The 12,370-nt window shown below is 64.6% G+C and overlaps 4 protein-coding genes across 6 annotated transcripts; 2 read left to right on the forward strand and 2 right to left on the reverse strand.

Annotated features, from left to right (window-relative positions):
• Positions 1-746: 746 nt before the first annotated feature.
• On the reverse strand, positions 747-1,780 carry HCFC1R1 (host cell factor C1 regulator 1). 2 transcript variants are annotated; one of them, XM_004373190.1, is made up of 4 exons: positions 1,686-1,780; positions 1,338-1,391; positions 1,096-1,224; positions 747-882 (listed from the first exon to the last, which is right to left on the reverse strand). In XM_004373190.1, the coding sequence occupies exons 1-4, from the start codon at positions 1,778-1,780 to the stop codon at positions 747-749; spliced, it is 414 nt and encodes a 137-aa protein (XP_004373247.1). The 2 variants fall into 2 exon arrangements, with proteins under 2 accessions (XP_004373247.1, XP_004373248.1); XM_004373191.1 differs by lacking the exon at positions 1,338-1,391.
• Positions 1,781-1,898: 118 nt separating this feature from the next.
• Positions 1,899-5,037, forward strand: THOC6 (THO complex subunit 6). Of its 2 annotated transcripts, XM_004373192.2 has the most exons (13): positions 1,899-2,205; positions 2,701-2,816; positions 2,932-2,996; positions 3,086-3,189; positions 3,275-3,312; positions 3,395-3,443; positions 3,570-3,641; positions 3,728-3,830; positions 3,913-3,962; positions 4,036-4,098; positions 4,201-4,311; positions 4,394-4,528; positions 4,602-4,796. In XM_004373192.2, the coding sequence occupies exons 1-13, from the start codon at positions 2,167-2,169 to the stop codon at positions 4,680-4,682; spliced, it is 1,026 nt and encodes a 341-aa protein (XP_004373249.1). In that variant the 5' UTR covers positions 1,899-2,166; the 3' UTR covers positions 4,683-4,796. The 2 variants fall into 2 exon arrangements, with proteins under 2 accessions (XP_004373249.1, XP_023584124.1); XM_023728356.1 differs by lacking the exon at positions 1,899-2,205 and having other exon boundaries at positions 2,704-2,816; positions 4,201-4,528; positions 4,602-5,037.
• BICDL2 (BICD family like cargo adaptor 2) lies at positions 4,828-10,991 on the reverse strand. Its single transcript, XM_004373194.2, has 9 exons — positions 10,673-10,991; positions 7,890-8,105; positions 7,665-7,781; positions 7,413-7,559; positions 6,411-6,602; positions 6,144-6,293; positions 5,609-5,739; positions 5,303-5,423; positions 4,828-5,221 (listed from the first exon to the last, which is right to left on the reverse strand). The coding sequence occupies exons 1-9, from the start codon at positions 10,952-10,954 to the stop codon at positions 5,060-5,062; spliced, it is 1,518 nt and encodes a 505-aa protein (XP_004373251.1). The 5' UTR covers positions 10,955-10,991; the 3' UTR covers positions 4,828-5,059.
• Positions 10,992-11,498: 507 nt separating this feature from the next.
• LOC105756106 (putative uncharacterized protein FLJ46214) lies at positions 11,499-12,315 on the forward strand. Its single transcript, XM_012554596.1, has 2 exons — positions 11,499-11,529; positions 11,660-12,315. Exons 1-2 carry the CDS (start codon positions 11,499-11,501, stop codon positions 12,313-12,315), a joined length of 687 nt encoding a protein of 228 aa, XP_012410050.1.
• The last annotated feature ends 55 nt before the right edge of the window (positions 12,316-12,370 follow it).

Raw genomic sequence — 12,370 nt, forward strand, 5'->3', positions numbered from 1 at the left:
GGAGCTACAGCATTTGCACAGGGTGTCTCCACCCCCACGCCCTGGGGGGCCAGGCCCCCTTGAGGGGCAGACACAACACTAGGCCCCACCCACTCAGATGTCCTGAAACTCTGCCACGGGGTCTCAGCCTGGGGGGTTAGGGACCTGCTCAGAACACTAGGGGCTGGCCCTCTAGTGGGGCTAGCTCTACTACACTGCCTCCACTAGCCCCCAAGATGGGGAGATATTTATTTTGGGGGAAAAGTTTGAGAGGGAGGGAGAATTTATTAATAAAAGAGTCTTTAACTTTAAATGGCTTGGAGAGTGGCATGGTCCCGGCCGACTTCCCCGCTGGAAGGAGGGAGTGAGTCAGCCAGCCGCGGGGGCGGGGGCGAGGCTCTGACTCACACATTCTCAATGCCTGAGCCCAGCCTGCCAGGGCCTGGCCCGGCCCTGACCGTTTTCCAGGGAATATCTTGAGGGAGAAGCCCAACATCCGGCACCCCAGCTCGCCCTGTGGGCCCGGACTGAAGCCTTCGCTCGTTCAGCAGTCTTTATTCAGTGCTCCTCAGTAGCATGCCTTCCTCCCAAGCTCCTGCCCTCCCACCCCGGGCTCCGTCCGCAGCGTCTTCCATGGTGGGGGACGGTCCTGGTGCCCGGAGGCCTTGTCTGGTGGAGGAGGAGCAGGGCAGCTGGTCTCTTTGTGGGGTGCTGGTCTCCCTTGTGCAGGGAGGAAGGCAGGTGGGCGGGGCATTGCCCATCAGTACTCAGAGCTCCATTATATCCCCAGCTGGGGTAGCAGGGTAGTGGGGGGTGGGGGTGTCCCCCAGCCTCAGCAGCCGGAGGGCCTCAGGGATCAGGTTCCCAGGGTAGCGCCACAGAAGCAGCTCAGAGCAAGGGCCCCTAGAAGAGGAAATGACCGTCAGGGCAGGGGGTGGGGCTGGCCTGGCAGAGCCACCCCCTGCCAGATCCAGGTCAGCACCCTCCAAGGAGGCAGGATGGGAAATCACCCAGAGGTTGGCTGGAAACTAAAAATAGCAGGATGAGGCAGGGCCTGGAAGTTGGGCTGAGGACCAGTGTGATCCTCCAGGGGGGTGGCGGATGGAAGGTGCTTACCTGAGTGGGGGCAGGGCTGGGGGTACGGCCCTGGGGGGGCTGCAGTAGGGGTGGTCGTTGTAGAGGCTGAGTCGAGAGAAGTGGGTGGCCATGTTCTCCTCGGACAGGAACTGCTTGCGTAAAGGTTCCCTGGGGAGAGACGAGGAGGCAAGCTGGCTGGGATATGGAGAGGGCAGGCGGCCTGATGGGGGTCAGAGGTGGCCAAGGTCTAGTTGGGAGTGCCTCCCTGCCCCCAAACTCACTGCTCCTCCTCCAGGCGCCGCTTGGTGCTCATGGGCACAGCTCGGAGAGGGGAGCTGGGAAGAGACAAGAGCCAGGTGCATCCCACCCTCCTGGTCCCACGCCTAGAATCTGCCCATCTGAGCCTGCAGCCTCAGCCAGCAGCCCCCATCCCTGTCTTAGCTGACACCCAAGTCACCTTCCCTCTCCCGGGCCATCCAGCAGCCTGCCTTGGTAGTCGTGGCCCTGAGCCCCCAGCCCCATCCCAGTCTCAGGGCACGCCCAAGCTCCACGGGCTCACCCACCATGTGTCATCCTGCAGACCAGCCCGGAGCCCCCCGGCCAGGCCCATCCCGGGGCCCCACACGCACCTCGCGTCCAGGCTCCGGGTCGCCCCCGAGGCAACCCGGGAGTCGCGCTGAGTCCGACCCCGGGGGCCGCGCTCCAGAGGCTGCTGCAGGATCATTGGGGCTAGGGGTCCTACGGCCAGAGGGGTGGGATCCGCACGGCAGGGGCGGAGCCTCCGAGGGCGTGGCACAAGGCGGGAGGCGCGGTCTCCGGCGCGCGCAGCGGCGAGGTTCCGCGCAGGCGCGGAAGACTGGTGGGGCGCGCTGGAAGGTGGGTCTGTTCAGCGGGGTGGGGGAGGGGATCCGGCGTAGCAGGGCTGCTGTGGGCGCCACTTACTGTCGGGGCCTTCGAGGCGCTCACCTCGGTTCGTGGGGCTCGGGGCGGTACGCGGTGACCACCTTTGCGCAGCGTTGGGCCGTGGAGCGCCGCGAAGGACTCTCGCGGGCACGTCCGGACTCGTGAGGCCGCGTGGCGCGAAGCAGTCTGGGACTTGTAGTCCTCAAGATGGAGCGAGCGGTGCCGCACGCGGTTCCGCTGGGTCAGGTGAGGCGGGCACGGGGCGCAGGGCCTTCTGGGGTTTGTATTCCAGGCCTGGCTCGACTGGGCGGCCGAAGAATCGTGTCCCGAGCCCTGTTGCGCGTGGGCTGTTTGTGGGAATCGTACTCAGAGCGGGGGGCGGAGGAGTAACCCAGAAGTCAGCACGTTTTTCGGTGTTGCGGGCAAGAGAACCACTTCTTAAGCATTTTCTACGTGGCAAACCCTTTGCGAGGCTGTTTGTATACATTAGCGCATCTAATTGAGACACAAACTCCCGTGAGTTCACTTGACCCTTGAGGAAACTGAGTAGAGAAGCTTCCAGTGGGCTGCACCTGAACTCTCCCCTTCCTCAGCCTCCTCTTGGCGCCTCCCAGGGCTGTATGGGCAGGTGTCTGCGTGGTGGACTGCCTCGAAGGAGGGCTGAGAAGTTTGGACGGTGGGGGGCCTGGGCTGGCCCCAGGGCTGGAGGTCCACAGGTCCTCATCCCAGCTCTCCTCCCAGATGGAGGTGTTTCAGGCCCTGCAGCGGCTGCACATGACCGTCTTCTCCCAGAGCGTGTCCCCCTGCGGGAAGTTCCTGGCGGCGGGCAACAATTACGGGCAGATTGTCATCTTCAGGTACTCGTGGCCCCTGCTCGCCAGCATCCACTAGCCCTGACGCTTGGCCCTCCGCCCTCCTGGGACTGATGCCCCCTGTTTCTGGCTCCTGGGCCCCCTCCCCTCTCCCCTCTAGCTTGTCTGCTGCTTTGAGCTCTGAGGCTAAAGAGGAAAGTAAGAAGCCTGTGGTGACCTTCCAAGGTGGGTGCAGCTGTCTGTACTGGCTTTGGGGACTCCAGGGTGGAGGAAGGGGTAGGATGGGGTCACTCAGGTTCTGCCTTTCCCTTCAGCCCATGATGGGCCTGTGTACAGCATGGTGTCCACTGATCGGCAGCTGGTCAGTGCTGGGGACGGGGAGGTGAAGGCCTGGCTGTGGGCGGAGATCCTCAAAAAGGTAAGGAGTGTGGAGCTGGGCAAGGGGCTGGGTGCCTAGGCCCAGGGAGGACCTTGGAGGCCATTTGGTGTTTTCCCACACGAAGGGTAGCAAGGAGCTGTGGCGTCGTCAGCCGCCATACAGGTGAGCCAGGGCCAGGTGGGCGGAGGCACCTGGGCGTGAAGGCACCCTTGAACCAAAGCTGACCCCAGTCTTCCTCCCCCAGGACCAGCCTGGAAGTGCCCGAAATCAATGCTTTGCTGCTCGTCCCCAAGGTTCGAGGCCCCCTGAGCCCTTTGTGACTGGGAGCTCTGCCCTGCCCTGTTCTTGGCCCAGACTTTGCCCTTGTCCCTGTCCTGATTGGTTACTGACCTCCAGCCTGGCCCTGCCTTGCTTCGCAGGAGAATTCTCTCATCCTGGCCGGGGGAGACTGTCAGCTGCACACTATGGACCTTGAAACTGGGGCCTTCACGGTGAGCAGGGCCAGGGAGCTGGGGGAGGGCCGGGGGTCCGGGGTGTTCTTTCTGGGCCTGCTCCCGACACAGCCCCTCTCCCGCAGCGGGCCCTCCGGGGCCACACAGACTACATCCACTGCCTGGCACTGCGGGAGCGGAGCCCTGAGGTGCTGTCGGGCGGCGAGGATGGGGCCGTGCGGCTTTGGGGTAAGGGGCTGGCTGGTCGGAGATAGAGATGGCGGTGGGGAGGCTGGGGTGAGGATGGCGCCACTCAGGGTCCTCTCCACAGACCTCCGCACGGCCAAGGAGGTGCAGACAATCGAAGTCTACAAGCACGAGGTGAGGCCAGGACCCAGCCCCCCACTCCTCCCCAGCCTCCCTGCATCCTCACCTCTCGCTTTCCTGCCTCTAGGAGTGCTCTAGGCCCCACAATGGGCGCTGGATCGGATGCTTGGCAACTGACTCAGACTGGATGGTGAGCTGGGCAGAGGGCGGGGTGGGGCGGGTGGCAGCTCCGGGCCCTGCTTTCAGGGGTTCATGGCTCATGGCGGCTGGGGACCCCCGCCTTTCTGGCCAGGTCTGCGGCGGGGGCCCGGCACTCACCCTCTGGCACCTGCGGTCCTCCACACCCACCACCATCTTCCCCATGCGGGCGCCACAGAAGCATGTCACCTTCTACCAGGACCTGGTAGGCCCTCTCTCTCCTTCTGCCACCCCTGCCTGGCTCCCGTCTCCAGCCCTGACACCCAGCCCCCTCTTGCTCTCCACAGATTCTGTCGGCTGGCCAGGGCCCCTGTGTCAACCAGTGGCAGCTAAGCGGGGAACTCAAGGCCCAGGTGCCAAGCTCTTCCCCAGGGCTGCTCAGCCTCAGCCTCAACCAGCAGCCAGCGGCCCCCGAGTGCAAGGTGGGTCTGGCGAGGGGCTGAGGTTCCGGGAGGCTGGGGGTGGGCAGGGCCCTCACACCTCTCTTGTGTCCAGGTTCTGACAGCCGCAGGCAACAGCTGCCGGGTGGATGTCTTCACCAACCTGGGCTACCGTGCTTTCTCCCTGTCGTTCTGACCCGTCAACATCCCTTCACTCTGGGGCTGGGAGTGCCTTTTCTCTTTTCTTTTTTTACAAATAAAGTTTCTAACGTTTCTTCCATGTGCTTCTTTCTCAAGAACAGAGACCAAGCTGCTGTCGTGATTTATATATTACTCTGTCCAATCTTGATACATAAATACCCACCGTCCTCCTGCCCTGGAGAGGGCCCAGTGCTTAGAAAAGATAGACCTATAGATCCCTAAGGTAGGCAGCTCTGCCCCCCCAACCCGCGTCTGGCCCCTGGCCCCCAAAGCTGGCCCCTGCTCCCTGTGAGCCCCTGCCCAGCTTTCGGGGTGGAGAGGGCGCCAGCCACCCTCGGAACACTGGGCGTTCTGTGGCTCCATTGGTGGCCCTCACGTCCTTCGGAAGAGGTTGCCGAGGAAGCCGCCTGCGGGCCCGGAGCCCGGGCGCAGCGAGAAGCGGGCCGAGGTGCGGCGCGGGGAGGAGCCGGCGGTGCTCAGCTCCTTTTGGCGCTGCAGGCGCAGCTGCTGTCCGATCACCACCTGCATGTCGTCCTGCAGCCAGCGGGATCGGACTGTCAGCGTGCCGGCCCCGCCCCCTAAGGCCCCGCCCCTGACCCCGCCCCCGCCCCTCACCTGCCAGTCCTCCAGCTCCTGCGTCAGCGCCACCTTCTGGCGGATGGCGCGCAGCAGCTCCCTGGACAGGGAGTCCCGCTCCAGAGAGACGCGGCCGAGCTCCAGGGACAGCTCCAGGGCCCTGCGGGCGGAAGGGGTGGGGAGTGTGTCCGAGGGTGCTGGGGCCTCAGCGAGCGGGGGTCGCGAGGGGCTTCTGGACCCGGGCAGGAGACCAGGGAGTGGAGGAACTTGAGGCCTCGCAGGGCCCGAGCGCCGTGGGGGCCTGTAGCCCAGCGCGGGCAGTGGTGAGTGGTGGCGGAGACTCACTTGTTCACGGCCTCGTCCCGATCCAAGAGGGCGCCGCTCAGGGCCTCCTCAGAGTCCACCTGCTCTCGCAGCTCCTTCTGCCGCTGCAGCTCCTCCCGCAGAGACTGCAGCTCCGCCCGCTGCAGTGCGATCTGCGGGAGGGGAGGGGCAGCGAGGCAGATGGGCTCCCGGGCCTCCCAGCCCCTGCCCCTCCTGGCACCCTGGCTGCGGCCCCGTGGCCCTGTGCGAGGGGCTCAGATGAGTTCCCTCGGCTGATGCGCGGGTGGGGGCAAAGCCTGCAGGAGAAATGCGGGGAGACGTATGGGGGGGCGGGGCTAACGGGGGGGTGCGGCCCAGGAAGTCATCCTGGAGGAGGTGGCATAGAGGCTGCCTCTAGAAGCATGACTGCTGGTCTGTTGGGATGGGATGAAGGGCAATCCAGGTGGAGGGGGCTTAGTGGGCAAAGGCTCGGAGCGGAGGTGGAGGTAGGAGGGAGAAAGTGACAGCGGGGAGGGGCTCCGGATCCAACACTATGGCCTCCGCGCACGCGCACAACCTCATCCTGCAGCCTGGCCACTTCAGCCTCCCTCTCCTCCACCGTCTCCGCTGTGCTCAGAGTTGCTCGCTTTTTGGGGGGCTCCAAGTTCTCCTCCTGGAGCGAAGGCTGCGGGCTGGAAGACTCTTGGGGCTCCGGGGAAAGGGTCGTCTACGAGTCAAAGGAACGGGTCAGTGCGGGTCGAACTTCATGGGACCAGGAGGAGCAGCGGAACCTGCGCCCCTCACGGGACGGCGCGAGTGCGGGGCTGCCGGGCCTGGAGCTCACCAGGGCGTCTCCGTGTCTGTCTGGGTCCTGGTCCTGGTCGCCGTCGAGGCTGCGGGCAAGTTCGCACTGCAGGGAGGCGCCCGACACGTCGGCTTCCCGGAAGCGGGATTCCTCCTCCAGCTCCGAGACCCGCCGCTGCAGCCTCTGCAGGGCGCTCAGAGCCTCCCCGGCCTCGAAGCGCGCGCGTTCCAGCTGCGGACCGACCGACCGACAGAAAGACGGAGGCCGCGGCGGTCAGCCAGGCGCGCCGGGGCCCGCCCACAAGGTGGCGCCGGAGCGACTCACAGCGGCCGAGCGCAGCCCCGGGTCCCCATCCCCGGGAACCCGGCCGGCTCCGCCCCTGCAGCGTCACTGCGCCGCCTAGGGCCAATTTCTTACCAGTAAAGCAGGGTGCGGCCGGGTGTCCCAGCTCTAGTCTCCCATCACCTTTTCCCCACACTAACCTGGTCAGATCACCTTGCAAAGCCCCCACCCGCGCCCTCCTCGCCGGCTCCACCTTCTGACATTTACTGATCCTTTCTTCTCAACCAGGCGTGGCGCTGAGCGTCACCACAGCCCTTTGAGGTAGGTGTCATTACCATCCCATCTCACAGATGGGGAAACTGAGGCTCGGGCTTCCCACAACAGTAAGCTGGGAGCCGGGATAAGAATCCAGGCAATCTGATCGAAAGTCCAAGCTCGGGAGACCTCAAACGGAAGGCCACGCTGTCTCTTAGTTCCCTTTCCGCTGCCCCTGTCCAGGTCCCCACGTCTCTGCCTGACCCTCCCCTTTCAGTCTTAGCCTCCTCCCTGCCCTCCAGCTGCCCAGCTCTGACCTACTCTAGGCAGGTGATCCTCCCCTGCTCAAAAGACTTCCAGGGCTCCCACTTGCTCTCCAGCTGAGGTCTATGCTCTGCGGCCGATTGTCGGGGCTCCCAGGGACCCAGGTCTGGCACGCTCATCTCCCAGAAAACCGGGACAGTGGCCGAGAGTCGAACTGGGTGCCCCCAGCTGTGCGGTCACCTCCAGGCTGTGCTCCCGCCGCTCCCGCCGCAGCACCAGCAGCTCTTCGTGGGTGGCCTGCAGCTGGCCCTGGCTCTTCTCCGCCTCCTCACGCAGGCCCCGGATCTGGGCCTCCAGGTCCTGCCGGCGACTCTGTAGCATCTTGTTCTGGGGAAAGACCTCCAAGCTGGGGGGCGGAGGTGCTGTACCAGCCCCAGACAGCCCCAGCCCAGCCTTCTGCTCAGAGAGGCCCCAGCCCCACACGGCACTCACCTCCCCATGCAGACTCTCCAGCCGCGTCCTCAGCTCTGCCCCAGCCAGGGCCTGCGCCTGGCACTGCCCTCGAAGGGTGTCCAGTTCTCTCTGAAGCTCCTGCTCCGTCTGGGAGGCCTAGGGGAGTGGGTGGAGCCCTCAGCTGGCTCAAACCTCAACACCAAGCCCAGTGCACCCACCCTACTCCAGGGACCAGGGGAGCAAGGGACCGGGCTGCCCACCCACCTGGGCCAGCTGCTGGCTGAGCCGGAGGTTCTGCTCACTGAGCTCACCGAGGGCCCGTGCCCGCTCACGCCCACTGTCCCGCTGCTCTGAGCGCTGCTCCCCGAGCTGGACCCGCAGGGCCTCCACATCCCCCTCCAGCTCCACAGCCCTGGCCTCCCACTCGGCTCCCCGGGCTGCCAGGCCCCGGCGGAGCTCATGGTTCTCCTGCTGCAGCCGCTGTGGGGCCGGAACAAGGGCCAGAGTCAGGGAGGGGACATGAGACGGGGCGGACACAGGAAGATAGGACAGAGGGACAGAGACCCAGCGAGAGAGGAGAGGGTCGGGGAGGAGGAGGCAAAGAGGGCGAACCCCAGAGCCTTAGGGAGAAGCAGGTGGAGGGGGAGTGGTAGAGAAGGTGCCAGGCCAGGCAGGAGGGCTGCCCTCGGGGCCTGTTCCCCAGCGTTCCCTCACCTTTGGCTGCTGCCTGGGCTTCTGAATCCCTGGTCGCAGGCGCCATTTCTGGCGCCGGAGATGGTTGGAATTCAGGCCCCGGCCCCTGGCCTCACACCTGCTGTGCTCTGGGCACTCTGGAGGCTCAGCCTCCGCCCAGCCCCTCTCCCCCAGCTCCTCGGGGCCAGTCCCCTCTAACAGTGGTCAGCCCCACCCTGGCCCCACGCCTCCGCCTGCCCCCCCCCCAAAACCAGTCCAACTAGTGAGGGGGATGCGCAGGGCACACCCAGAGGCCCAGCGTGGGGAGGCAGTTCAGCTGGGGGGCCGGCCCGGGGCCCCCACTCTCTCCAGCCCTCAGAACGGAAGGATCTGGGCCCAGATGATGTTACCAGTTGCCGCTACAAAGAGTAACTGGCAGCTTGTTATAATCGACCAGGTCCGGTACGAGCGCTTTACTGCATTATCTCATTTAACACGCCAGAGGTAGAATCCTTAACACCCCCATTTTGCCGATGAGGAAGCTGACGCTCAGAGAGGTTAAATGCTTTGCCCAAGGACACATGGTGAGTTAGTGGAGCAGGGATTCCAACCCAGGCAGTTAAGCTCTTAACCAAATACTGTCGCGGCATCACAGCCCAAGGATTCAGCTGGCAAGTTCGGGTGTCCCATTGTTCTGGCTGTTATGTGGTCAGGCAAGTCCCTTAATATTTCTGAGCCCCATGCATCCATCCACGCAGTCAGTATTTCCTGAGCTCCTGCCATGTTCTGAGTTCTGTCCATCAGCAATAATCGAAGCCACCAAGTTCACTATCAAGTAGCTTAGATCCAGAGGGCAAGGGAGACCAAAAAAAAAAACCAAACCGTTGCTGTCAAGTCGATTTCGACTCATTGTGACCCTATCGGACAGAGTAGAACTGCCCCATAGGGTTTCCAAGGAACGGCTGGTGGATTTGAACTGCCAGCCTTTTGGTTAGCAGCCGAGCTCTTAACCACTACGCCACCAGGGAGACCAGTCGTGGGCAAATAGACTCCTTCTTGAACCAGGTCTTTTCAGAGGGATGGAAGGGCTGTAAAGAAACCCTGGGAAGTGATTAAGAGTGAGGAAGGAGCCAGGTAGGCTAGGGCCTCCTTCCCCCAAAGGGTGCTGTCTGAATTGACTCCTGCAGGGCAAGAAGGAACCAACCAGGAAGAATGCACAAACCGAGAAACGGCCTGTGCAAAGGCCCCGTGGCACAAGTCCGAGTTATTCCAGGAACTGAAAGGGCCCGGGCAGAAGTGGGTGCAGGAGAGGGCTGTGTGACCAGGATGAAGTCAGGGAGGCCCGAGGGCCGGGCCCCGTGGGGACTTCCAGCACACGCAAGGAGTGTCTGTGCCAGCCTCAGGGTGAGGAAGCGCATGGGCAGCTGCCGGGCAAGCAGTGGATTGGTGTGATCCGCAAGTTCCCAAGCTCCCCCTGGCTTCCCCGCGGAGAACAGGCTCCAGGGCAAAGAGTGGAAGCCGTGTGCGGGACGGAGGCCGTGCTGGAGCATCTTAGGAGGTGCTGGTGGCTGCAGAGGCGATGATAGTGAGTGGATTTGTATCTAGTTTAGAAGGGAATCGCCAGTGCTTAAAGGCGTGGGGGAGAGAGCGAGAGAGCAGTCCCGGAGATGTGTACCCTGAGATGGGAAGCTGACCGGGGACACAGGGGTGGGGTTAAGGAACCAAGAGTGCTGCTTCGGTTGGGACCCCACTCGGGGGCCTGGGGCCCAGGGCAGTGATTGGGGCCGATAACGCAGACACGGGCGTCAGTGGTGTGAGGGATCCTTAGGGGGTCAGATGTGCCCCTGGGTGAGAGTGTGGCTGGCAGCGGAGCCCAGGCCGAGGCGGAGAGCAGCTCTTGCCTTATAGGCTTGGGCAAGAGTGAACTGAGATGGGTCCAGACCAGCGCTGAGCCCAGGGCCCGGTAACTGAGGTCTCACGATTCAGAGAGGGCCAGCGGCTTGCCCAGGCCACATAGCCAGGCAGGGGTTTGAGCCCAGGCCTCGACTTGTCCTCAGAGCCCATGCTCTGGACCACCGAGCCACACTGCCAGGGGGACAGGGCTGAGCCGGGAACTGGTCCAGAGGCGTCTTTCTTCCTGGCTGTCATCCTTGTGCACCTGCCCACCTGCCCGCCCCCTGCCAGTCTGTCCTCCCCTTTGTCTGGCCCCTTCACCTGCCCACCCCTGCCTGATTGTCTTCCCTACCCAGTGTTCTCCCCCGACTCACCTGCGCACCTGCCTGCCCCCTGCTCACTTGCACTCTGCCCACCTGTCCTCGCTCCGCAGCCCCGCCCTCCCTGTTCCCTGACCCTCGGCCCAGGTCCCCGTAGCTCACTTCCTCATGCTCGGAGTGCTGGGTGCTCAGCGTCTCCAGCTGCTGCCGCAGCTCCTCATTCCGCTCCAGGAGCATCTTGCCGAGCTCAGCAGCCAGCAGCAGGTCTTTCTCCTTACGCTGCAGCTGCAGGGCCAGGTCCTCGGGCTCCTCAGGCCCGGGGCCGCCTCCCAGGAAAGAGTCACGCCGCTCCAGCACGAAGGGGAAGAAGCCCTCGTCACCGCTGGGGGAGGCGCCCCCCGAGAGCAGCCCCGATGGGAGGCTTGGCCCATTCGGGGAGCTCATGGTGCCTTCAGCATCTGTGGGGACAGGTCGCTGCAGGCCACTCCACTCTGCAGCCCGACAGGGTTTATCCCCCTGCTGGCCAAGACCTGGCCTGCCTTCTGGTATCCACCTGGCCACCTGGTCCTCCCAGCCCTACAGGCAGGGCCTCCCTGGGCCAAGAAGGGCCAATGATCTGTGTCTTGCCTACCCAGCTCCGTTGGTGTCCCCAGGGTAAACTGAGGCAGGGAACCAAAGGAAATGAGCCAGCTTGCCTTTGCCTGTGCCAGACACTCTTTGCCTCAGGAAACCTCGTTCCAGTGCTTGGGGACCACAGGCCACCCCACCAGGAGTTTCTGCCCCCAGCTGTTCTGGCCCCCAGCCCCTGACAATCTGGGAAACTCAGCTCATTTTCTCAGAACCCCGGGTTCTTCAGGACTCAGGACGCAAAGAGGAATCCGGCCCCTCTCCTCCCAGGAATCCAGGACCCTAGCCCTTGGGAACTCAAGGATCCCGATCTGCCACCCCCAGGCGCCCAACCCCCTCCCCTTCCAGAAGCCTAGGATTGATGTCCCGGTCTCCAGCCCCCGCCCTCTCGGGTATCCTGGCCCTCATGCTGCCGATGTCTCAGGACTAGGGTGTTCCAGCTCCCACCCCGCCAGAGTCAGAGGTCCAGCATCTACCCTTCCTGGAATTCCCAGCCCAGTCCCCAATTTTCGCCGGCCCCAGGCCTTCTGGCCCCCACCCCTGGGGACTCAGGTGTCCTGACTCCCAGCCCTCCCCTCTGCAGTGACGCCCCAGCCCCCAGTTTCCCAGGGCTTAGGCGTCAGGCCCAGGCTGGGCGAGGTAACAGGTTGTGCCGGCCGCGCCGCAGGTACGGCTCCGGGTTTCTGTTTACTTCCCGGCCCGCCCCTGGGACCCAGAGCCCGCCGCTCCCCTGGGGCGCCCAGGCCCGGCGGCCCAGGGGCTCCGGAGGGCCCGACGCGCGGGGCTTCCCCGGGAGCTCCCCCTCCGCCTCCGGAGGCCCCCAGCCCCTTCCTCCAATACACACACACGCACACCTGTTTCTCCCCGCCTCCCCGCGCCAGGTGCAGAAGCCCACACCTGCCTGCAGGACCCAGGTGTCGCGGTGGTCCCAGCCCAGCCGGAGGTGTCGGGGCCCCCAGCCCCCCTACCCTCGGCCCCAGGGTCTGAAGCCCAGCCGGTCTTCCTCTCCCCCGGCAGCCTTCGGCTTCCGGGCCCCGGGAGTCCGGCAGCCCGCCCCGCTCCCGCATCCCTCCTTTCGCGCCGACACCGCCCGGCCCATCCTGCCCGAGTCTCGAAGCCCCTGCCGTCGGCGCCCCGCCTGGGCTCTCACCCGCCGCTGCCGGCCCGACTCCGACTGAAGTCCCCGCGGTCCTGGGTCCCCTCTTCCGGAGGCAGTGCCAGGTGCGCAGCCCG

Source organism: Trichechus manatus, unplaced genomic scaffold (assembly GCF_000243295.1).
Source record: "Trichechus manatus latirostris isolate Lorelei unplaced genomic scaffold, TriManLat1.0 scaffold00024, whole genome shotgun sequence".
NCBI lineage: Eukaryota > Metazoa > Chordata > Mammalia > Sirenia > Trichechidae > Trichechus > Trichechus manatus.

Bases quoted from the DNA above. Each gene is read 5' to 3' on its own strand.
- LOC105756106 (XM_012554596.1), top strand. From the start codon at position 11,499: ATGTCCCGGTCTCCAGCCCCCGCCCTCTCGG. The intron at 11,530-11,659 runs GTATCCTGGCCC...CGCCGGCCCCAG, and splicing joins TCCAGCCCCCGCCCTCTCGG to GCCTTCTGGCCCCCACCCCT.
- HCFC1R1 (XM_004373190.1), bottom strand. From the start codon at position 1,780: ATGATCCTGCAGCAGCCTCTGGAGCGCGGCCCCCGGGGTCGGACTCAG. The intron at 1,392-1,685 runs GTGCGTGTGGGG...GTCTCTTCCCAG, and splicing joins ACCCGGAGCCTGGACGCGAG to CTCCCCTCTCCGAGCTGTGC. The intron at 883-1,095 runs GTAAGCACCTTC...TTCCTCTTCTAG, and splicing joins CCAGCCCTGCCCCCACTCAG to GGGCCCTTGCTCTGAGCTGC.
- BICDL2 (XM_004373194.2), bottom strand. From the start codon at position 10,954: ATGAGCTCCCCGAATGGGCCAAGCCTCCCATCGGGGCTGCTCTCGGGG. The intron at 5,424-5,608 runs GTGAGTCTCCGC...TTCCGCCCGCAG, and splicing joins CGGGACGAGGCCGTGAACAA to GGCCCTGGAGCTGTCCCTGG. The intron at 5,222-5,302 runs GTGAGGGGCGGG...CGCTGGCTGCAG, and splicing joins AGGAGCTGGAGGACTGGCAG to GACGACATGCAGGTGGTGAT.
- THOC6 (XM_023728356.1), top strand. From the start codon at position 2,734: ATGACCGTCTTCTCCCAGAGCGTGTCCCCCTGCGGGAAGTTCCTGGCG. The intron at 2,997-3,085 runs GTGGGTGCAGCT...CTTTCCCTTCAG, and splicing joins GCCTGTGGTGACCTTCCAAG to CCCATGATGGGCCTGTGTAC. The intron at 3,190-3,274 runs GTAAGGAGTGTG...TCCCACACGAAG, and splicing joins GGGCGGAGATCCTCAAAAAG to GGTAGCAAGGAGCTGTGGCG.